The sequence below is a fragment of the Primulina huaijiensis genome, chromosome 12, assembly GCF_012295235.1.
Source record: "Primulina huaijiensis isolate GDHJ02 chromosome 12, ASM1229523v2, whole genome shotgun sequence".
In the NCBI taxonomy this organism is placed as follows: Eukaryota; Viridiplantae; Streptophyta; class Magnoliopsida; order Lamiales; family Gesneriaceae; genus Primulina; species Primulina huaijiensis.
The window spans coordinates 2,768,666-2,792,265 of NC_133317.1; the positions used below are offsets into that span (position 1 = coordinate 2,768,666).

The 23,600-nt window shown below is 34.5% G+C and overlaps 4 protein-coding genes across 5 annotated transcripts; 2 read left to right on the forward strand and 2 right to left on the reverse strand.

The window, feature by feature from the left end:
- The first annotated feature begins 2,968 nt into the window (after positions 1–2,968).
- LOC140989668 (CBL-interacting protein kinase 2-like) lies at positions 2,969–6,134 on the forward strand. Its single transcript, XM_073458981.1, has 2 exons — positions 2,969–3,198; positions 4,035–6,134. The coding sequence occupies exon 2, from the start codon at positions 4,372–4,374 to the stop codon at positions 5,692–5,694; it is 1,323 nt and encodes a 440-aa protein (XP_073315082.1). The 5' UTR covers positions 2,969–3,198; positions 4,035–4,371; the 3' UTR covers positions 5,695–6,134.
- Positions 6,135–6,139: 5 nt separating this feature from the next.
- LOC140989670 (superoxide dismutase [Mn], mitochondrial-like) lies at positions 6,140–8,196 on the reverse strand. 2 transcript variants are annotated; one of them, XM_073458984.1, is made up of 6 exons: positions 7,793–8,188; positions 7,079–7,125; positions 6,855–6,980; positions 6,706–6,762; positions 6,557–6,634; positions 6,140–6,461 (listed from the first exon to the last, which is right to left on the reverse strand). In XM_073458984.1, exons 1-6 carry the CDS (start codon positions 8,037–8,039, stop codon positions 6,369–6,371), a joined length of 648 nt encoding a protein of 215 aa, XP_073315085.1. In that variant the 5' UTR covers positions 8,040–8,188; the 3' UTR covers positions 6,140–6,368. The 2 variants fall into 2 exon arrangements, with proteins under 2 accessions (XP_073315085.1, XP_073315086.1); XM_073458985.1 differs by having other exon boundaries at positions 6,184–6,461; positions 6,557–6,615; positions 7,793–8,196.
- A 2,238-nt stretch (positions 8,197–10,434) lies between these two features.
- Positions 10,435–13,437, reverse strand: LOC140990659 (transcription factor RF2b-like). The gene is made up of 4 exons (XM_073460479.1): positions 12,763–13,437; positions 11,737–11,869; positions 11,130–11,214; positions 10,435–10,969 (listed from the first exon to the last, which is right to left on the reverse strand). The coding sequence occupies exons 1-4, from the start codon at positions 13,236–13,238 to the stop codon at positions 10,611–10,613; spliced, it is 1,053 nt and encodes a 350-aa protein (XP_073316580.1). The 5' UTR covers positions 13,239–13,437; the 3' UTR covers positions 10,435–10,610.
- A 5,826-nt stretch (positions 13,438–19,263) lies between these two features.
- LOC140989274 (pentatricopeptide repeat-containing protein At2g40720-like) lies at positions 19,264–23,582 on the forward strand. The gene has a single exon (XM_073458441.1). It carries the CDS (start codon positions 20,528–20,530, stop codon positions 23,102–23,104), a length of 2,577 nt encoding a protein of 858 aa, XP_073314542.1. The 5' UTR covers positions 19,264–20,527; the 3' UTR covers positions 23,105–23,582.
- Positions 23,583–23,600: the final 18 nt, after the last annotated feature.

Sequence of the window (23,600 nt, forward strand, 5' to 3'; positions counted from 1 at the left end):
TATATATAGACACACACACATTTATAGAAATATTCCACCTATATTTTGAAAAATTCAAAATAAAAATATATAGGACTCAACAAATAATGAATTAGAAGTCCAACCAAATAATTATACACAAATTACGAACTTGTGGATTTATCACCAAATCTTGAAAAAGCGAGTTCACTTTAAAATTTTGATTTTTTTTAATGAACTAAATGGGCCCAACTACTGAATATAGGCCCAAATTTGGTGCAAGCCAATAGACATCGTGTCTCATTCTGTGAATTGGACTAACTGGGCCTTGCCCTTGGATAATGAAAGGTACATCGAATTTTCTGATTTTTACTAATATAATTGTTTTACTGATAATCCAGAACTTTTTGGTGCAATTGTTTAATTATGTCAATGTAAATTGCACAGACACTAGAAGAAGAGATGACGAGTGTGTTTAAATTTGTACCAATTATTTAAGAAATTTAGTAGAAAATCGATTAATCAATTATTTTAATTCGGTACAATAGCACCTCTTATATTTTCTATAAATATGTAATCACTACTCTTTCGACTATGTATTGAGTAAACTATGTATATATATGTAGGGGTGATCACGGTGCGGTTTTACGGTTTTTTTTAAAAAAACATTCAAACCGAATTGCCATATGCGGTCGGTTAGTATTTTGAAAAAATAATCGCGGTTTTACATGAAAAATTAGCCTTGCGGTTTTGAGCGGTTTCAAACTGTTGCACTCAATTTACGATTTTTTTTAATGAAAAATATGAGAACATATATTCTAATTTATTTGAAAACAACAACAATATATTGTCTTCAAATATAAAATATAATTCAAAGTATATAAAGATAAAAATAGATAAAATAATAATTAAGATTCAAAACTAAGTTAATAACAACACAACACATTCACAACAAAAATGATATTTATATTATTTTATCTTTTTTTTTTCTAACTTTCAAACTTCAAACAAAATATTATAACAAAAGAAATAAATACTTTAATAAAAGACTAATATGAAAAATAATTAAGAAAAAGATAAGTTTTATTTGTAAGAATAATAATTTTGAAGAGAGTTAGGATAATGAATAATGACTTCTTTATTTAAATATGTTTACAAATTATTATAATTTTCGGCCCAATATTATGGCAAGCGGTTTAGGCGGTGAGGTTTGGTGCGGTTCTTGGCAAAAAAAATAACCAAACCGCGTATGCGGTGCGGTTTATGATTAATATTTTTAATCGCGATTTTTATAAAATATTATGAAAATCAGCACGGTGTAATTCGGTTCGGATGGTTCGGACGGTTAATAAAAAAAATTGATCACTGTATGTGTATAGTAACTTATAAATCATTTACATCAGAGAAATATGTAAAAGATCATGCCCATACTCAAGTAAAAAAAAGTTTTTTATGAGATTCGAACTTAAGATCTTGATCTCAAATTCCGTGTACTCAACCAGCTCAGTTTCGGAAGCCATGAGACCTTTACTAAATATTGAAGTAGTGGTAAGATCTTGATCTCAAACTTTCATCAGTTCCGAAAACCATGAGACCTTTATTAAATACGAAGTGGTGGTGAGATCTTGATCTCAAACTTCGCGTACTCAATTAGCTCAATCCCAAAAGCCATGTGACCTTTATTAAATATTAATTAGTGGTCTCTCTGTTATAAAAAAAAAAGGCCGCTTTAAAAATTAGAATCGACTCCATATTTTGGTTGCTTCCAGCTTTACAGTATGTGAATGACAGGTTATTTGTGTANATGATTTTTGGAGCAAGTGAAGGGACACAGTCTCAACTTTTGGCGTTTTCTATGCTCTTATTCTCTTAAGAAGTTATTTGAATACAATGTGGTTGGTAATTGAATATTTTGTAATCGTTTTACAACGAAAGCGAACATCTTTGCGTGAGATAAAACACACTCCTCTGATTTCGAAATGAATATTTTATTTGTTGAATAATCAGTTGATTAATTAATTATTTAAAATATATCGATTGTTTGGAAAATTTTATTAAGTAATATCTTTAAGAGAACGATTCGGGTCAGTTAAAAAAGTAGGAGTGACATAGAAAGTATTTAAAAAATAAGGACTCTGACTTTTTTTTTTAAGAAAAAAGGAGTTGACTTTTGATTATTACATTAACCACGATTAAATTTTTTAACTTAATTAATTCTCTCTTTTTTTTTCTTCTGAGTCGACACACATCTTACCTCAATTAAAATTTACTAATCTTTTTCTCCAAATCGAGATATTGAGTAACCCAACAATCAACAATGGTCGACCCTCAAATGGTCGACCATTGTTTGGTTGACAATTTGGTCGACCAAAGCACAATTCATGGTAGACCAAAGCAATTTGGTCGACCAAATTGCTTTGGTCGACCAACAATTGTTTGGTCGACCATACAATTGTTGGTCGGCCAAATTGCTTTGGTCTTTGACTAAATCTGGTCGACCAAACAATGGTCGATTCATGTTTGAGTCGACGTCGAAATTTTCTTCTTAAAATAAATGTATATATGTAATCAAATTTAATGATGTATTTATACTTAAAACACAAGAACATTTAAGTAAATTGAGTTATGGATCTTTTTTTTAAAATATTTCAGAATGCACTCCCTTCTCTCCAAATTTCCCGATTCGACCCAAGAAAGCAAGCAATGTTGCGTTTGAATTTTTACAGAATAATAAATCAACTAAATCATTTAATTGAGTGAGTGTCTCTCGATCTGTGTCCATACAAGTGTTGAGCTTTTATTGACCCAAGAAATGTTACCTGTGATTGATGTAGTAGATTCTCCGCCCCACATGATGTGATGGAAGGGGAACGTAAATCCAAATTGTCTGTGGACAAATCCTCTGGAATCCATGTGAGGCTGTGCAAATGTGATGTCATGGGACTGACCATCGAAGATGATATTGGAATTTTTTAATAATATTCCGATAGTGTCATTTAACTCCGGCAGTGGAGGTTGAACGATGATTTAATTGATAACTCAAACGCCGCTGATTATTAGCCGAAACACAACGAACGGCTAAGAAATTCATACCAAAAATAGCCCATTCTAAAATTGGAGATTCTTGGCATTTTTTAAGCATATACGCGCAAATCGTGCTTCTCAACACCTCTATTTGTTCTTCTTCTACCCCAGAGGCTTTGGTTTCTGATCAAAACCGAAGCTCTTCTCTTCGTCAAGGTATGATTTTTGCACGAACCCATTTCTATCTTGATGTTTCTTGTTCAATTTAGTAGGAAAATGCTGGTTGTGGGATCTGATTTATCACCTTCAATTCAATGATTTATCTCTCTCTCTCTCTCTCTTTTTCTTTTTTGCGGTAATGCGCAGTTCTTGAATTTTTAGAGTTTTTGAATCACAAGATTTTGTACGAGCATGAAATTTTGGATGGACTTTGGACTTGCATTACTCCCATCCTTTTTTTTTCTTGGTTTTATATTGAAGGGTCAACATTTATCGTGGTAGAAAAATTATATCCGAAGCCTTAAAGATTTTCTTTGCCGAACTTCAATTGGGCTTGGTTTTATTTGGTGTTGATACTTTTGATTCGATAGAACTCTAAGGTAAGCTATGGTTTGTAAAGGTATTTCCTTTGGTCAAATTTTAGATTTTGTAAACAAAGCAACGAAAGTTGTGAGGATTGGATCAATATGAAGCAAGATCTTTAATTTCAATTAATTAAATATATTGGTAGATCAAGTTAATAAACTTTCGATACAAGTTTAAAGGTGTCGTCATTTATGTGTTTAACTTTGTGGGATCTTCTTTTGGACCTAATATTGTTTTCACATATTGAATATTGTTCCAAGATTCAAAAAATGTTGAACGATATGAAAAAGAATCTTAATTTTTAGCTTAATTGAAATCATTCTGTTGAACCTGAGTTTATTAAATTTGTATATGGTCTGATAATAATATAGTGAAAACAAGAACTGAGAAAGTCATGACTATTATTTTCTCATTCACAATTTCAATTGTCTATGCTTGAGCAACTATTGATTTGGTATTACCTGCAGAATCTTCATCACATATTGGTGATATCGAAAGTTTTCGGGAATGCGGAAAGATGTGTTTCGAAGCTAAACCTTCAGTCTCCTGTGCCTGCAAGATTGTGCCTAAATCAAGGTCAATCTTCTTCGATTTTTATAATGATGGCGGGTGTGACTACGACTTCACAATCAATTCTTTCAGCCAAATGCACAGCGAAGCTGCAACCTACTCACTTCACGTTGTGCTGAGGCACGACGTTGTGGAAGACGGTTGAGTTCATAACGACGAAAGCTCCTGCCTTGTGAGCACCATATCTTGCAGGAGAAGAACTTGGGATTAGAGTAATAGGATCTGTGCTTTGACATGGAGAATAAGGGAAACATATTGATGAAGAAATATGATGTCGGAAGGTTGTTAGGACAAGGTAGTTTTGCCAAAGTTTACTATGGTAGGAACCTTAAAACAGGACAGAGTGTGGCGATTAAGGTTATTGATAAAGAAAAGGTGTTGAAAATTGGACTTGTGAATCAGACCAAGAGAGAGATATCTGTTATGGGATTGATCAAACATGAAAATATAATTCAGTTTTACGAAGTAATGGCTACAAAAACAAAGATTTTCTTCGTGATGGAATACGCTAAAGGCGGGGAGCTTTTTCACAAGGTTTCCCAGGGGAAACTCAAGGAGGACATTGCAAGGAAATACTTTCAGCAACTGATATGTGCTGTCTACTTCTGTCACACAAGGGGTGTTTATCATCGTGATCTGAAACCTGAAAATCTTTTATTGGACGAAAATGGGAATCTTAAAGTATCGGATTTTGGGTTGAATGCACTTTCAAAATCCAAGAGACGGGATGGTTTGCTCCACACAACTTGTGGAACCCCAGCATATGTTGCTCCTGAAGTGATCAGCAGAAAAGGTTATGATGGAGCAAAAGCTGATATTTGGTCATGTGGGGTGATTTTATTCGTTATGCTTGCTGGTTATCTTCCATTCCACGACTCGAATGTCATAGAGATGTATAGGAAGATATCAATGGCCGAGTATAAATGTCCACACTGGTTCCCTCCTGAAGTTCGCAGGCTACTTTCAAGGATCCTTGATCCAAATCCCCACACTAGGATTTCCATAGGTAGAATCATGGAAAACACGTGGTTTCGAAAAGGTTTTAATTCCAACTATGCAAGGACTGAAGTCGGGGACATTGAAAAGCCTCCTGTTGAAACTGATGCAGTTCTTGGACCTTCTTGCTGTGATACTCGTCCCGAAAAGAAAATGGAGTTTGCAAGACCTTTTAGATTAAATGCATTTGACATCATCTCTCTCTCCACAGGATTTGACTTGTCTGGTTTGTTTGTGGACGATGACAAAAAGGACGAAGTTCTATTTACATCAGCAAAACCAGCGTGTGATATCATGTCAAAACTAGAGGATATTGCCTGTCATCTAAAGTTGAAAGTGAAGAAGAAGGATGAAGGGTCGATGAGATTAGAGATGTCTAAGGAAGGTAGAAATGGTACTTTAACGATCGATGCGGAAATATTTGAAATCACTTCATCCTTCCATTACGTCGAGGTGAAGTGTAATGGTGATACGATGGAGTATAGAAAAATGCTGAAAATGACTATAAAACCAGCTCTTAAAGAGATTGTTTGGGCTTGGCAAGGCGAGCAACATCACTAGTTAAAGTTTCATATCATCAATTCAAGCTTCAGCCCCAAACTAGTTCGGGTCGCTTGGGAAAAATCGTTCCCAAGTATTTTTTCCTTTTCTTTTCGAGGATGTTTCCAAGTTTTAAATTATCACCTCTACTTTATTGATACTTGTCACATGTTATCAATTTTCTTGGCATTGCAATCTTCATCAGGTGTTTTAATCAATATAACCCAATTCTAAACGTCGTTTAAGTCCATTTTTTTTTATGTACGGATCGGTATGTTTGGATTGTTAGTGCTGATTTTGTTGGAACTTACTGATACATCACGCTTTTCTGACATTTTAAAAAATTTAGCCACCATAATCAATTTCTGCCTCCGCCTCTGATTTCGTATTCGATCCAAATACAACATTTAATCCGAAACCACATAATATTCACCATTACTCTAATGTTGGATGCATAATATTACAAGATTGTGCATAGACACGTCAAAACGGGCTGACGGGTGGCGGGCATGTTGGATGCATAATATTACAAGATTGTGCATTATTTGTGCTCCCCTCTTTATTCGCAACTCATGAACTTATATCTTACACAAACACGAAAACGTTAATTCAAGTTTAAAAACAACGGCATTGTCCCGGACCACCAACACAAATTAAACAAACAGATTTATAATATTATTCGATCAGGTGGATGATCAAGGGCACTCTTTGTCATAAACTTGGCTAGCATATCTCCAGTTCATCACATTCCATATGTTCTTTAGGTAATCCGGTCTCGCGTTTTTGTACTGTACAATGCCAACCAACAAAAAACTCGAACATTCTCCCAGATATTATTAAATAGGAGGAGGAGGGCAGCTGAAACTGATAATATATGATCTACCTGCAAATAGTATGCGTGCTCCCAGACATCGATCCCGAGCAGAGGAACCAAATTCGACCCTTTAGTAACCAGGGGATCCTGCCGAAGTTGGATCAATCCATACATGCATGGAGTACTCTCACATTTTTTCGAAGATCTATATTATATACCTGATTCATAGTGGTGTCAACCACAAGCCGCTTCAATTCTTTGTCCACGCCGAGCCACTGAAAATATATAAGATGAAATTGAACATACAAATTCACTGGAGATTAATCTTCCGTTAACATCTAGGTTCATGATGGATCGAGCTGCTTACCACCCATCCGGAGCCTTGTACTGCAGCTCCTTCTGCATTCATCTTCTGAATTAGAGCTTCCAAGGACCCGAATTCGTTGTCGATGGCGGCGCTTAAAGGACCCTTTGGAGGCTCACCACCACCTTCCTGCAAGGAGAGAATGCAATTTATCATCAATCTAATATTTAAAGAAAGCTCCACATTTCAATTTTTTGTGGTAAAACAACTGTTTATATTTAACTTACCTTAACGGGTGCAAGATTCTTCCAGAAAATTGAGTGATTTACATGACCTACGAATTGAAAACACAAGCTTGCAAGTTGGAAAGTGCACGTAAACATATGACCATTTTGGATGCTCGAGACATGGAAACAACAAACTTGAAAATTGAAAATAAATAAAATACTCTTTTGAGTAATTTGATTTTTTTTTATATAGAAAGTAATTTGATATTAAAATAACTAAGTTTAAGAAATCAATTTGTTACCTGATTGAAGAACTAGCTATTCCAACTGGTTGATGCAAGCATTTCTAATCATTTAATTTAGTTACATGGATTAATATTCAAGATTAATTTGTAAAAAAAATAAGGAAAAAAAAGTTTATTTTCTTACTAAATTCAATATTTTTAAATTAATATCGTATACTAGAAACGCATATTTTACATACCGTGGTTATCGTGAATGCGCAAGAAAACTGAACAAACAAACAAACAAACAATATTTGTTTTCAAAATCAACTTATTTAAACGGGAATAAAGGGATCCCTTTTTCCCAACAAGGGATTCAAGTATTCGATCACAAGCATCACCACACCTCACTTGGAATTTGATCCATAAACTTAATTTAGAAATTGTGAAATCAGAGTTATATAATAAAAATAAAAATCAATTTATATATATAGGTTTTCCCCTTTATAGTTGTGAATGAAATCAGGTGTATATATAATAACATGAAAACCTCCGCCATTGAACTTGATAGCGCTCTGCAACTTGACGACGGTGGCGGCATCTCCGGTGGAAACGGCGTCGTCTAGCTGGTCCAGAGCCTTGTTGTAATTGGTGACATAAGCCAGGTGGTGCTTCTGGTGGTGGAGCCGCATGATCTCACCGCTGATGGCGGGTTCCAGCGCTTCGTAATCGTAGGGAAGATCGGGAAGCGATAGCTTGAGCAGTCCACGAAACCCTTGGGATTCAGCAGCAGCCATCGCTCAGAGAAGAAACGGGATGTAGCAGATTTCGTTGACTGGAATTTGTTCGGATGGAGAGTTCAAGGAGGGCTGTGTCGGGATTTGGACTGCTAATCCGACCGCTTGGACTTGTACTTCAACATGCGGACAGCGTACTAATACTACAAATTGTGAGTTATCTGATTACCTCATGTGGAATCTTCTGTTCGACTTATCGAATACGTAAATTCATTATCGTGTAATATTTAAAAAATTTGTAGTTTACAATTTTTTTAAAGTACAAATTAACAAAGTATAAAAAAACAAAAAAAATTGTGACAATATATATTTTGTCATGTAATTTGGAATTATTTCACTTGTGTTCATTGTAACGATAAATGTATATTTTTAGTTTTGTAACTTGTATTTTTTTTATCTTTTTTTATTCAAGTTTATTACGTCTTTCAGTAAAAAAATGATAAAAATAAAAAAAAAACATATAAGAATGGACAAAAAAAAATTTACAGGACCAAAAATAAAAATTCACCGTAAAATGACTAAAAAAAGAAAAAACATGCCATACTAAAAATGCAAATTATATGTTAACATAACTAAAATATAAAAAGTACAAATTAAAGGACCAAAAACTTAATTTTTCCAACAAAAAGTTTTAGTCCCACTTACTGATGGCAATGGAAGGGGCCAAAACGGGTTTGTCATCCATATTCATGTCCCAAGCAGGGATCAAATTCACATCATCGCTCTCATCCTCGTTTCAAAAATGATTATGGGGTAGGATGGGGGTTCGGGAATTCGACGAAACAAAATTTATTATTATTAATTATTATTAGTGATAATATTAATATCAATAGTAATAATAATAATATTACTTATATTTGAAAAAATTATATTATTAATATTATTTTCAAGGTGGGTTCAGGAATCGAACTCAAGTTATTTACGAGTTTAGTACTTTCAAAACGAGCAGAGATTGAATTTCATGATAAAAAGCTCGAATCGAGTTCAAACCTTTATATATTTTAAACGAGTCGAGCTCGATCTTGCTTTTGTTCATCTCGGCTTGGTTCGTTTACTTCTCTAGCTTTGGAAATGAAGATTATCCTCTTACAGTCTATGACGGTTCTCAACATATGGTTGATCAACTAAAAGGGATCTACACTATTAATCAAGAGGGCTCTCGAACCTTACTTCATCAACACAAGCAATCTACTAAGTTAATAAGATATTTTGTCAAATACTTGATCTTCATAGAAAGATAGAAAGGGAAAAAAAATGATCTCTCTTTAATGGGGGAACCAAGAGATAATCAAAAATTGTTTCGTCTAATATTTCCGTCAAGACTGACATTAAATAGAGAGACATGAGTAAACTATTTTACAAAGCGGACCATTCTAAATCTTTCTTGTTCATTTTCCTGTATTTATTTTCTATTTATTTCATTAATAAAGTTTTTCACCCAAGAGAACCCATCTCAAATAGGTTGAAGTGGATGATGAGATAGACGCATTTGAATGAATTATAGTTTTTTGAATAAATAAATGAAACTTCGGAGCGAAGCTCAACATTTACACTAAGGTGCAAAAGCCTAGCAAACAAAGAAGAGCCACCCTTTTATTTTCTTGCTTAGTAAGGTGCATCTGTTTTATTGTTCCAACGTTAATGACCATACGCTCAGGAAATATTTTTTTCCCTACTAGCTGTTATGTTTCAATCACTTCGGAAAGATTAGCAGCAATTTTGATGACCTGGTCGATAGAGTATGATACATCGATTGTTTAATAGTTGGTATGTTGAATCATATACATAATAGGTTGGTTTAGATTGATCACAATCTGATACTTATGAATTTTTTCCTACTTGGTAGATTAGTAAATTCTGAAATAAAATCTAAAATCATGGATTGGCGCAGAATCCATATTTTCTTATTCAACTGCTAAAAGATAAAAAAAAAAAAAAATTACATAAGCTTGAGCTTTATTGCTTACAAAAAAATGTCTTTTTGTAGTTCTTCAGATACAACTCATAATGGTTTTTCCCATAGTATTTTTGAAAAATAAAGTTTCATATATTTTGTAAGAACTAAAAATATAATTATTTTAACTAAAAAGGATTATAATTAAGAAATTGAAAGAAAAAAAATAAAACAAAAAATTTCAACAAAAGATGAAAGTGGATTGGCGTAAGATTATATTAGTCGAAGTAAAAATATATTATTTTGTGAAATTACATTAAAAAAATACGATATATGATTATTTTTATGTTGAGACAATGAAATTTTTTCCTACTTTAATTTATTTATAGAATATTTAAACATAAATTCGTTCAATTTGTTTAATTAATTATACATTTTTAAAGGGCTATCTCAATAATTTTCTAAAGAGACTACGTGCTTCAATAAAAATATATATGGGCATAGTAATAAGTTCTATTTGAAAATGGGCAATGAATCTAGTTTACAAAATGTTAACAAATGAAATAATGTTGATTACAATGACTCATCAGGACGTTGAATACCGTCAGTTCTATGAACAAGTAAACAAATAGGCTTAACACAGATACTCTACTTGAATGGGGTAAAAAAACCCTGAATCACAATGTGTTGCTGCTTTCACTGGCAGAAAGAGAAGTGCCTTCAGATTTGACAAGATTGGAGCCTCTGCTACTGATATCAAGACCCTGGAAGCGACCTAAAGGATCCTGGTGCAATCTGTCGGAGAAACCGAGTGCAGACGTTGTCACAGGATGCTGATGACTCGACATGGCCGTATGAATGGGATGAAATGGCGGGAGTTGTACGTTTCTCGAGTTGTTATGGGAAAAGAAGGCGGCGGGGTTGTACGAGACATGCTGCATTGCAGTGTTGAAAATTGCATCTGAAGGGGCGGAAGATATTTCTCCGGTGGCGGTTCTGAGCCTGTCTACTTCTTGCTTTAGTGCTTCGTTGAGTGCTGCAAAACACACTGACATGTTATGTGGGAGAGCCTACCGAATTAATTGACCATTTTATAATTTCCTACATAGGCAACTCGGATCTTAATATATATATTTACTCCGACGGTTTATCAAGTTAAAGTACTTCACCATTCATGAATGCATGCTGCTGCTTACCATCGCGTAACCGTGCTTGCTGTTCCATGTGTTGTAACTGAAGTTTGAGCTCCGTGTTTTCATTACTCAACCCTGTTGTGTCTCTCTGCAAGAACAAACATTCCCTCTTGAAGCCATCAAATAATATCCAAAGGAAAAATGCACCCTGGTAGCAGCTTACATTCCGGTAAAATTTACAGAGAAGATTATACAACAATTTTCAGTACAGAGAACGTCTCAGATAAAAGGGAATTAATTCTACAGAAAAAGATTTATGCGAAGATATACTACAGTTTCAGTACAGAGAATTCTCAGCAAGGGAACTAATTCTACAGAAAAAGATTTATGCACTTGGAATTTTGCATAAATCCCAAGAAAATTTTGATAATCCTGAGTTAATCGATCATCCTGAGTTAGTCGAGACAACCAGAAAGACTTCAAAACGGATTCTAGAAACCCAAAGAACAAGCATATCATCAGATCATAAATTTCAATCATGTGCACCAGTTTCATGCCATACAAACATTTTACATGTTCCGTAGGACACAAAATGTCTCATTAGTCCCCTCAAATCTGTTAGCATAAATAAAACAAAAAACGGTACAAATAGTTCTAAGAGAAGCACTACCTGAAACAGTGTGAGTTGTGCAGAGAGAGTTGTCGCTTCTGTTTGAAGGTTCTGAACCTTTCTTTCCAGCTCAGACATATATCGTGCCTTTCTCTCTTTGGATCGAGCAGCAGATTGACGGTTTGCCATAATCCTGCTCCATGATAAGGCCAATACAAGAAAAATGAATGTCGGTTATATTCATCAATTTGTACTAAATTCAAGAGGAATGTCTATAAGTTCCAAGTGCCGTCTAGTATGTTCTGCATAAAATTAATCAAGATAAATACTTGCCAAACAAGGTAGTTTACTAGCTATGGAAATCAATGATCCAGCGAATTATTCGGTCCAGAAAATTACTTGAAAGAAAAACAAGTGGAAATCTCAAACTATAGGATAGCAGATATCAGTTATCCACTTATCCCCCGAATCAGACATTTTTATCAAGATCCTTTAATTAAAAAAAAAACTCTCTTAAAATAAGCTAGAAATGTCATTTGACATCATCATTATTTATCTATGGGACAATCTAGGATCACGTTGGTCCAATAAAACCTATCACTGATAATTAGCATATATCCTTCATTAACCACCATAAAATCGAAACTTAAATAATCCACAGACTAAAAGGATGGACTCTTTAATTTGGAAAAAGATATCGCAAATTAGTAAACCTGGTTGCTATAACAAGTTCAAGATCGGGTATCCAGGGAGGTGGAGCCACTGGTAGCCGTCTCCTTAGTTCTAAGTTTCACATATTTTTTATGTATTATTATTATTATACGTATATCTATGTATATGATTTCATCTAAAGTTATCCCAGCTCTTTTTTTCCCTTCGAAATTCTATATTATCGAAAACAACCGACCAGTTTCACTCCAATCCACAAACAAGAAAACCATTGGATCTCTCTTTTTCACAAAAATCTATTACTCATATTATTTCCAATTATGTACTAAACCCGATTCGCTCCGATATAAAGATTTGAAATCAAGAAACACACACCAAAAAAAAAAATCCCAGAAAAAGGAGTAAAAAAGAAACAACCTTTTGGCACGTTTGGGGTCTAGAGTCCACAACTCAGCAAGCTTATCAGGAGACATGGCTGTCTTTGCTTCAATGTTATTCTCATCCAGCATTAGACTCGAACTATCCACAGAATTACTATACCTATGCCTCGGCCTAGCTACTCCACTGATACTCCTCCTTCCGTCACCGTCATCTCCGCCTTCCGCAGCCGTCTCACCAGCATTGAATATAGCAATCGAGTCTACAACCGCAGATCCGCATCCCGCACCTGCTCCTCCGCCGAACTTCTCTATGTCCATATAAGTAGAGAACAGATAATCCACAGATCCCATTTCATCAAAACTCCCCTCCGGAGCATCGAATTGGTCGGATACTAGATCCATGTGCTCCGGCATCCGGAACTTCACCTCCGAATGAGCCCTGCGGTGGTGAACCAGCCTCATTGCGGAAGATTGCGACGGCGTTTGGTTCAACTTAAAGTTTGGATCTTGCATTTCGTTATGTTGATTTATATACTCCTGCAGTTGGAGGAGTGGACATCCATGGGTTTCCTTTAGTTCTTGGTATAAAGTTGACAAGAATAGATGTATATTGAAAAATGCGGGGTTGAAAATGGAGACGTGGGGGAGGAGGAGCGAGGAGTTTTGAAGGGCGGAGTCGATTGGGGTATAATCATTTGAGCGTGTGGGGCATGCATGGGATCCCAGCCTCTGACAGATGATATATATATATACACGGATGGGATCCCAGCCTCTGATATATATATATATACTAGATATTTGGCACACGGCACGTGTGTAAGTTTTTTTTATAATTATCGAAATAAAGTGATATTTGATAAATTATCGAAGGACTAAAATGTTATTTAAATAGTTGTAATTTAAAAAATTTTAAAAAAAGTTTTTTTGAAATTTTAAAAAAATAAAAACAAAAATGTAAATTTGATATAAAATAAGGGCAAAATTGAGAAATCAAAAAAAGACCAACTTTTTTTTGTCTCTATTAGAGATATTAATAGATAGTAATAGATATATCTAATAAAAGTATGTTTGAACAAGGAAAAAATGAGATTTTGTTAACAATATTTATATAAATATTTTTATTTTGTAGAAAGAAAAAATTTATTTTCGAACATATAAAAAATATTTTTAATTGAACAATTTTTTTAATAGATACAAAAATTATAAAGTTTATCATCACAAATAAATTTATCAAATTTTGATAAATTAAATTTTTACTATTAAAGCAACAAATTTTTTTTAAAAAAATGTCTTATTTCTAATTTTTTATATAAAATATTTAAAATTAATTTTGATATAATTTTCTTAAAATTATATATGATATAAATGTTTGTGAATTAATAATATATATTTTTGGATAAAGATACTTTCTAAAATTTGAGAAGAACATTTAAAATTTATAAGCAAGTTATAAAAATTTAGTAGTAAAAATAGTTTTATTTTTTTATGATCATACTTTCATGAAATCCCATAAAATCTTATTTATTATGCAAATATTTCAACTAGTTATATCAAATCACAATAAATTCCACTAAATATCAATCCTATTTTGAAATTTCATATTTCTAAACATTAAAATAGTATTTTCAATTCCAAATCTCACCAAATTCTCTTGAATTCCATGATTCCAAACACAATGTAAAAGTTTGTTCGTGTTTATGCGAATAGGAACCATGGGATGGGGCACCTAGGGATGGACGTTCGATTTTGTCGGGTAGCATTTTTCATACCCAACTCGATTTTTAGGCCACTTGACTAAGTTGGGTACTCGATCTGGGTCGGTCAAGGCCGAGTTTTTAAAGGGTATCGTGGCAAGCGATATCAGACTAGGGATGACAATAGGTCGGGTCGGGGTGGGGGCGGGTTTGACATTCTCGAATTTCATCCCCACCCCCATATCCGTCCCAATCTCCGCTTTTTCGGGTTCGGGGAATCCTATTATTATTAGAGATAATATTAATATCAATATCAATATTAATAATAATATTATTATTAATATTTTAAAAAATAATATTATTATTATCATATTATTAATACTGATAATACTATTATTTTATTATTAATATTAATTTCGGGACGAGTTCGAAGATTTCGTGGATGTGGATAGTAATCTCATACATATCCCGAACTACATCAGGGATTTAAAAAAAATCCCCGAACTCGAACCCAAACCTGAAAAAATCGAGATCTCTATCACCGTTTCATGTTTTTCCCGTGGGGCCCCAAATCCATGGGGAAAGTTGTCATCCCTATATCAGATGCCTAATTGAATGCAACAAAACATAGCTACACTTCCGAATTTCATGAGTGGCCATACATACTTTCATGAAAGCCTCATTTTTGTGATTTTCGGTATGATATAAAATGCTCGTTGTCCAAACCAACATTGAAAGCCCTTTAAAAAAAAAACAAATGGGTACCCGATCAAGTTATTCGAGAGTAAAATACCATCCAAAAACACGACCTGATGCAAAATAGTCGGGTTATCTGAACCTGAAATTTTTAAAAATTAGTCGACTCGATTGGATCAAATCAGCTACCTGAACCCAAATGCCCGCCCTAGGGGTACCATGTTGGAATTTTTTTTATTTGTTTTATGACGAGAAACCACATTTATTGAACATGGTAAACTCCAGATACATGCATTAGTCTGTAAATCATACACACTGAGTAAAATTATAGAAAATTGCACGATAAAATCCAATGGAGAATGCCGTATCAGATTTTTTATTTTATATGTTAGATGTTTTACATATGCTGAATTAAGTTATTGAGAATTGTACATACGGATTTAGACAATCATTCCTCTTGAATCAACTTTTGAGGTGAAGTTAAGATCAAGTCCACGATCTTAACATGATATTAGAACTCAAATCACTGTTGTGGGTAAGACTGTCCTTATACACAATTCGCTAGTTTGGTAAAATTTTAGTTTTTAGATCCATAACGCATAATACTTAAATCTATGTGTGTGTTTTAAAAAAAAAGAAAAAGAAAAAAAGTTGTTAATTTTTGAATTTAAAATTAGATGAGATAAAATATGAAGAAAAAAAATGAAATATGAAGGTGATGGTTAGAGGATATTTTTTGAATTATTGAAAAAATTCCACAAATATATCAAAATTTTGATCTCGTGTTATTATGATATTCCTTGAAGATGAGGAACTAAGTGGTATTTTCTTTAACACTAATTAATCATTATCAAATTAATAAATCATAAATGGATTTCATTAAAATTTAGCTGTTTTTAATCCTTAACTAATGATGATTAACAAAATATATAAATTTTATCCACCCAAGTTTTTGGACAGGCTTTCATGGCCTCAATCTACGGGCATTCTTTTCTTGTCTTTCAACCATGAACCTATTAAATGTTTAACAAATTAGGTGAAAGATATGACACACGAAATGCACCATTTCATTAATAATCACAAATACAAAAAAAAAAAAAATACTTTTTTTATATGCACATAAAGTAGAAAATCACCCCACCATTCCCATTAAATAGTAATTTAATTCATTAAGTTATTTTTTGAAATGATAATAATTATAAATCGCAATTTATTATAAATTTTAGATGTGTTTTTTTAAAAAAATCAAATATTCAATTATAAATTGACTAAATGTCTCATATTCGACCTTGTATATATTCTATATATTTTTGTCAGGTGTACGCACATGCAAATCTTGCTTTTCTATCCCCCACAAAAGTGAATCATATTATATCATTATTATGTGGTCGATATATTTATTAATATTTGTTTCCGAATAAAGATGCGAGATTACTATTCTTTCATTTGCCTCCTTAGTGGGGTGCACAGGGAATCTAGCAATCCATGTAATAAAAAATATAAAAATTCAATTTTGTGAATTTTGTGATACATATTTTCTATTTTGTTCAATCATAATAAAGTATTATTTTTTATCGTAAATATGATCGAGCTGAGATGACTCGTCTCACGAGTGAAGATATGCGAGACCGTCTCACACTCGTTAAAAAAACTAAGCATTTTTAGAGTCCAAACCCATGAATGTAAATTAACCAGGTAAAACGAATCGAATTATATCCTGTTATGGTATCTTTCCTGACCATGCATTGAAATGAGAACAAAAGCATCCCATGTTCTGTCTATTGTCGTTTGCATAGTTGTCCCGTGCGCGAGACGCATTAAGGCACACAAAAGTCATGGAGCCTGACTCATAAGGCGAGACAAGACGTGCTTCTTACCGAACCAAGGCACATATTTTTAAATGTTTTTAAAAATATATTTATATTAGAATAAATATATTAAAATATAAAATAATTAAGTCAAAACGTGACATAAACAAATAATAATTAATAAGTTTATTGTAATTAGTAATATGATTAAAGTTTTTAATAATCCAAATCAAGTTATCTTCTTCAATCAATCATCATACTCCCCAAAAATTTCGGACTTGTTTTTTCTTGGACTTCATTATTTTTTAGATTAACATCAATTTCTTCGTCCAAAAGACGTGAAATCAGTTTTTTTTCTTGTTGTTTTGGATGTAGATGTTCTCACCTCGTTCATCTATTCAAAGCTTTTTCTGATTCCGGTATTGGAGAATTGGGTTGCTAGGGTTTGGTCTATTTGTTTTACACAAGTAATTAAAAAAATTTCGGAGTGAACTTCCATTGCTACTCCATGCGTTGACTAGGCTCGCCTTTCTGAATCGCTGCACCTGGGTCGCTAGCCTTTGACAATTATGGTTACGGTGCTGCTGTTTCGTTTTTACCGCTTTTTCCTGAAGAATCTTGATAAATATTTAAAAAATGAGATCCAGATACACTTGAGAGAAGCTGAAAAACGATTTTTCTGTAGCTGAAGCTGCACATCTGGATGCCAATCGCGATTCAAGGATACTTGATCTTAATATAACTGTTGGTGCTGCTGAAAATATGACCAATGATGATGCTGCATCATGTATCCGAGAATTCTGTGAACGCCCTGCCTCTGACAAAGAAGAAATGGCGTGTAAATATGGTTTTTCTAAGGCCAAAGGGTTCAATTTAGATTTAAATGCTGATGAAATGTCAAGTTCAAATCACAACGACCCTTTTTATCCCTATAAAAATTACGAACTTATGAAACAAAGAGAAGACCTTGAGAGTGGAAATTCTGTAGGTCCACTGGAGGAAAATGATTCAATTAGACAACGTAAAAAGATCAAACGAAATGATTATGTGCTTGCGTCATATGGGGATACACAAATTCCATTTCGAGTGCCAAAACAACGTGGGAGGAAGAGCAAAAATGATGTGCATAAGAGGAAGTTCGAAATTGCGAAAAAAGAACAGATTGTTAGGTTTGCACAGGCTGCTGCTCCTAGTGGTTTGCTTAATGGGCTGAATCCAGGTATCATTAATCATGTGAGAAACTCTAAACATGTTCGTTCTAGCATAGAAGCATTGGCAAAAGTTTGCTAGAACTGAAAATCAACAATTTCGAAGCCAGCAAGATGATAGAAACAAACCTGGTACTGGTACGAAAGATGCTAATAGCTCAAAAGTGAGTCCATCTGTTCTCAAACAAGGAGAAATTTTGTCAGGAAATAAGCAAATTCGGGAGTTTCATATGCGTTCCAAATCTATTTCTGTGAGTTCTGAGGTCAAAAGAGAATGTGGGAATTCATACATGGGAAAAACAAGAATTTTCGGAAGGTTGCCTTCACAATTTAGCCATAAGAATGAGCATGATACACTTGTTCTTAAGTTATCATCGTCAGCATCCATTGAGTCAGAGAAAACTACCTTTTTGTCTAATGAGGAGTCAACAAACTCTCCATTGAAGCTTCCCTCTCTGTCAGAGGTTGTTATTACATTGTCCTTTTCCTTTGCACTTGATTCCTTTTCAGTTTTGGTAGTGCATAATTGGTAAAAATGATTAAAAATATGAGAAGGTGCAAAAAATTTCTATATTAATCCTTTATATCATGGTAAAGATGGTACCAACGAAAAATAAATTCTGTAGCTAACATGACCGTATGTATGATTTCAGCTGCTAATGTAGCCTCTCAATGGTTGGAGCTTCTCAATCAAGACATCAGAGGGCGTCTTGCAGCACTAAGTCGAAGTAAGCAAAGAGTTCGGAATGCAACTGTTTTACCTCACCTATTGTCGAGAGAATTTATGGCCAACGATGAGAAAGAATCATATACTACAAATGAACCTACCATTTGCAACGTAGAAACAGCTGAAGGACACCGTGATAGATGGTCCAAACATTTTGAAGTGAAGGATAAAGCTCTTGCTGAAGAAGAAGGTCATTTGGTGAGTTTATTGTGGTGTTTATAGGTAGAAAGATTTGTTTGAATTCATGACTGAGTTATTCGTCTTAGGCTTGGTTTTCATACCCTGCAAGCTTGCTCAGCTTTTGTTGTGTTACAGTTATCACGAAATCTATCATGCTCTATTTGAACTTTCCGTGATTCTCAAATCACTTAAACCATATTTAGTACCTTCAAGTGAAGTTTAATTATAGTTACCTTAATCTTTCTTTTTGAACATACGATCTAGTATCTCCCACCACACTCTCATCTTTACCTCCAATGCTCAATTTTGAAAAACTATCTTTACACATCCAGAGTTATTTATAGTTGATTAAATTTGCCTACTAATTGATTACTCAGCTTGGCCACATACCCGCGGCAATTCTTGATTTCATTTTTGTGTCACAGGTGCAAATCATCTAAAACTTGCACATTTCTTGAAACCATCGTATCAATTATCCACGATCTATTGCTTATAACAACCGGCAAGCGATATCTATAAAAAAAATTACTTATGATTTTTATCAGGAGAGTTGGTTAAATGAGTGAAGGCAATGCAGTTTCGTGAAAATGGTTTGTTCTGACTTCGGTTCTTCACAACTGATGGAGCCTTTAGGAAATGACCGCAGGTAAATTTTTACGAGAAAATTTAAAATGTTCTGTAAAGTTGGATGCACATGATTTTCTTGTAGTTTAGGTTATTTATGTCTCGATAGTTTGAAATGCAGATTCGCTGGAGCTGATAATTCTGAGAAAGATTTATCTATTGGGGCTGCTGCTGCTTCCATTTATTCAACTTGCAACTTCCTGATGTCCAAGGAAAACTGACATTGTTGCTAATTATTCCAACTGGGATTTGGGCATTGTTTTTTGGTATTTTAACTAGGGTTAGATATTCTTGTCAGAAATTTATTGTGCAAACAGGTTTTTCAGCAACAATCGAAATGAAAATTTTGAATAAAATCTTCCGGGAGAAACAACAGTCCGCCGGTCAAGACCAATCACCAATTTGAGGGCCTCCATTTCAATTCAGCAAAGGTAAATACTCAAACCAGAAGCCAGTTAAGTGGAGATGAAACAAATTAATATTTTTTTTTCGAATCAAGCTTTTATCTTTTTTTAACAAACTCTACAAAAAAATAGCCGTACATGAGGGGATCAACCAAAATTTCTCAAGAAAGCAATTACAACAATCCCCATCGGTTCTAAACAGCATTCTTATTCTACTTTTTACAAGAATTTTCTATGCACATCTGATATAACGAAATCCCGTATAGAAAAGAGGGAGAAAAAGTTTAAAGGGAACTCAGAGCAAATTTTGAATTAGATTGTTTGGATAATCCGTGCAAACGATTAGAACCTGTCTGTGTTTTGGACTGAACCTTCTTAATTGAATCCACGGTTCACAAGTTTGTGTACGGATTGAGCAAGGGACAATGCAAGTCTAGACAACACCCGCGCATGGAAATTATATGAATATCATGATAATTTCTCGAAACATTTCAATTCTGAGGCCAATCCGTGTCTCATCACATCATATTACAGGAAAAGCCAAAACCTTGGTTCGGCAAGGCCTGTATCTTGAAGCCCTTCATTTATTCTCTAAAGAACCAAATTTTCCTATCAAGACTTCGAGATTCGCATTCCCATCTCTTCTCAAGGCATGTGCTTCTCTTTCACATGTACTTTACGGTGAATCTCTCCATTCCATAATTCTCAAAATGGGTCTTCAATATGATCCTTTCATCACCACTTCACTTCTCGATATGTATGTGAAATGCGGGTGGCTGAGTAGTGCAGTACACCTGTTTGATATTGCGTCTCAATGTCAAGTTTTAGTTCAGGATGTGGTTCTTTGGAATTCTATCATTGACGGGCTTTCTAAAAATGGGATCTGCGAGGTTGGTTTGGTTCATTTCCGTCGGATGCAGTTGTTAAATGTGAAGCCTGATGGTTACACTTTGTGCATTCTTCTTGGATCGTGTAACCGTGTTTTGGATATTGCTTATGGTACAGAAATTCATGCCTACGTGATAAGAAACGCTTTTGATGATGACCCTTTTGTAGTTACTGCCATGATCCATATGTACTCGAATTTTAACATGCCAATGGAAGCTTGGTACGTGTTTGAGAAGTTGGAAAATAACTGCAATATGGCAGCTTGGAATGCAATGATCAATGGATTTTGTGAAAATGGATTTTGGATAAATGGCTTGAAATTGTACTCGCTAGCAAAGAGTGAGAGACTCGAGCTTGGATCAACAACATTTTCCAGCGTGCTGGCAGCTTGCTCACAAGGTGATGATATAGGAAATGGTTGTCAGATACACTGTGATGTGGTTAAGGCAGGTTTTGAGAACGATCCTTATGTTAGCACTTCTCTCATAACCTTTTACTCTAAGTGCGGATTCCTTAAAGATGCAGAGAGAGTGTTTTATATGGTAGAGGATAAAGATGTGGAAATATGGAATGGCATGATCTCGGCATATGTTAATGATGGCCGTGCGAATGATGCTTTACGTATCTACAAGAAGATGCGATTTAGAATGGTTGGAACCAATTCTTTCACCATATCAAACACTTTGGTGGCATGCCATATGATTGGAAAATCTTATTTGGGGAGGATGATTCATGGCGAATTGATAAAAAAACCAATGATGGAGAGTCTGACCGTACAAAGTGCTCTGTTGACAATGTACTCGAAACTTGGGTGTCCAAAGGACGCACACAAAGTTTTCAGTGGAATGAAGGAAAAGGACTTAGTAGCTTGGGGATCTTTGATGTCAGGGACATGTGAAGATAGGAAATTCCTGGAGGTATTAGATTTATATAAAGCAATGGAATCTGATGGTGTGAAGCCAGATCCTAACATAATAGCAACTGTAATTATTGCTTGCACTGGACTCAGTGATGAAAGACTTGGTTTCTGTGTTCATGGATTATCAATAAAGAAAGGATTAAACTTGAATCCTTTTGCGGGTAGCTCTCTGATTGATTTTTATTCTCAATGTGGGCTACCAGATATGGCTAAAAGGGTGTTTTCAAATGTCTCGCTGAAGAATTTGGTGGTTTGGAATTCTTTAATATCATGCTATTACCAGAATGGCCTCCCAGATATCTCCATCAGTTTTCTTTCTCAAATTCTGCAGCATGGCTTGTTCCCAGATGCTGTATCAATTACCAGTGTTCTTCCTGCAGTTTCATCAATGGCAGGATTGCTTAAAGGAAAGGCCATACATGGTTATTATATTCGACTCCAGATTCCTGATGATATTCAAGTTGACAATGCGTTAATGGACATGTATATCAAGTGTGGATGCTTGAACTACGCACAAAATATGTTCAATAACATGTTGAAAAGAAATCTTGTGTCGTGGAATTCAATTATTGCTGGTTTTGGGTCACACGGCAAATGCCATAAGGCCATCGAGTTTTTCCATGAGATGAGAAATTTAGGAATTGAACCAGATGAAATAACGTTCCTCTCCTTGATTTCCTCTTGCAATCACTGTGGATTTGTTGAAGAAGGCCTGAAAATATTTCAATCCATGAAAGAATACAAAATCGAGATTAAAATGGAGCACTATGTAAATATGGTAGACCTCCTAGGACGTGCTGCACGCTTATATGATGCTTATAGTTTGATAAAAAATATGACAATAACTCCTGGCAGAGGCGTTTGGCTATCTTTGTTGTCTTCTTGTAGAGTTCATTGCAATATTGAGCTCGGTGAATTTGCTGCCAGAAACCTCAACAAAATGGATCCGAACCGAGGCAGCAATTATGTTCAACTGTTAAACTTGTATATAGATACTGGACTACAGGGAAAAGCTGCAAGTTTGAGAGCATTGATGAGGGAGAAAGGGCTTACGAAGATCCCTGGATGTAGTTGGATTGAAGCGAAAAATAAGGTTGATGTTTTCTACTCAGGGGATTCGTCTTCTCCTAGTACAGTTATGATTCATGAGACGATTGATAATCTTAAGAATAGCATGAATAAATTGAACTTTAGTATTGAAGCAGGTGAAATATTATTTGAGCCAGGATGAGATATGTAATCTTGAGACTTTTTGTGATGCTGATCAGTCTTGGACCAAGCACTCGCTTACGGGTTTGGTTCTTGACTTGTTGGAACAGTTCCCGAATGAGATAGTTGGATCTGTACGATTATCATTTGTCCTGCGGTGCTCTATGGTTACAAATGTCTCACTGTGATCGAAATATGACACTTGAATTGTTATGTGATTTGAAAATCGTGCTCTTGCCATCGACAATGACTACTGAGCTTCTACTAGTTTCCACAAAATCGACAAACTTTTGGAGAAACGTAGTTTTGTGTATTGGCTCATGTACGATGTAGAATGAACCCTATATAAAAACTCACCGTGTATACATTTGAAAATGTGCATCTTCTAAATGCTCCTTTTAATGAAAGTCGTTGCTTATAGAAACATTAAAGCAGCAACTTCCATCCGGTTGAGTCCTTGCTTATTGTGCTATTTTTGTAATGAAATAGAGATGAATTCCATTTGCTTAAAACCGATT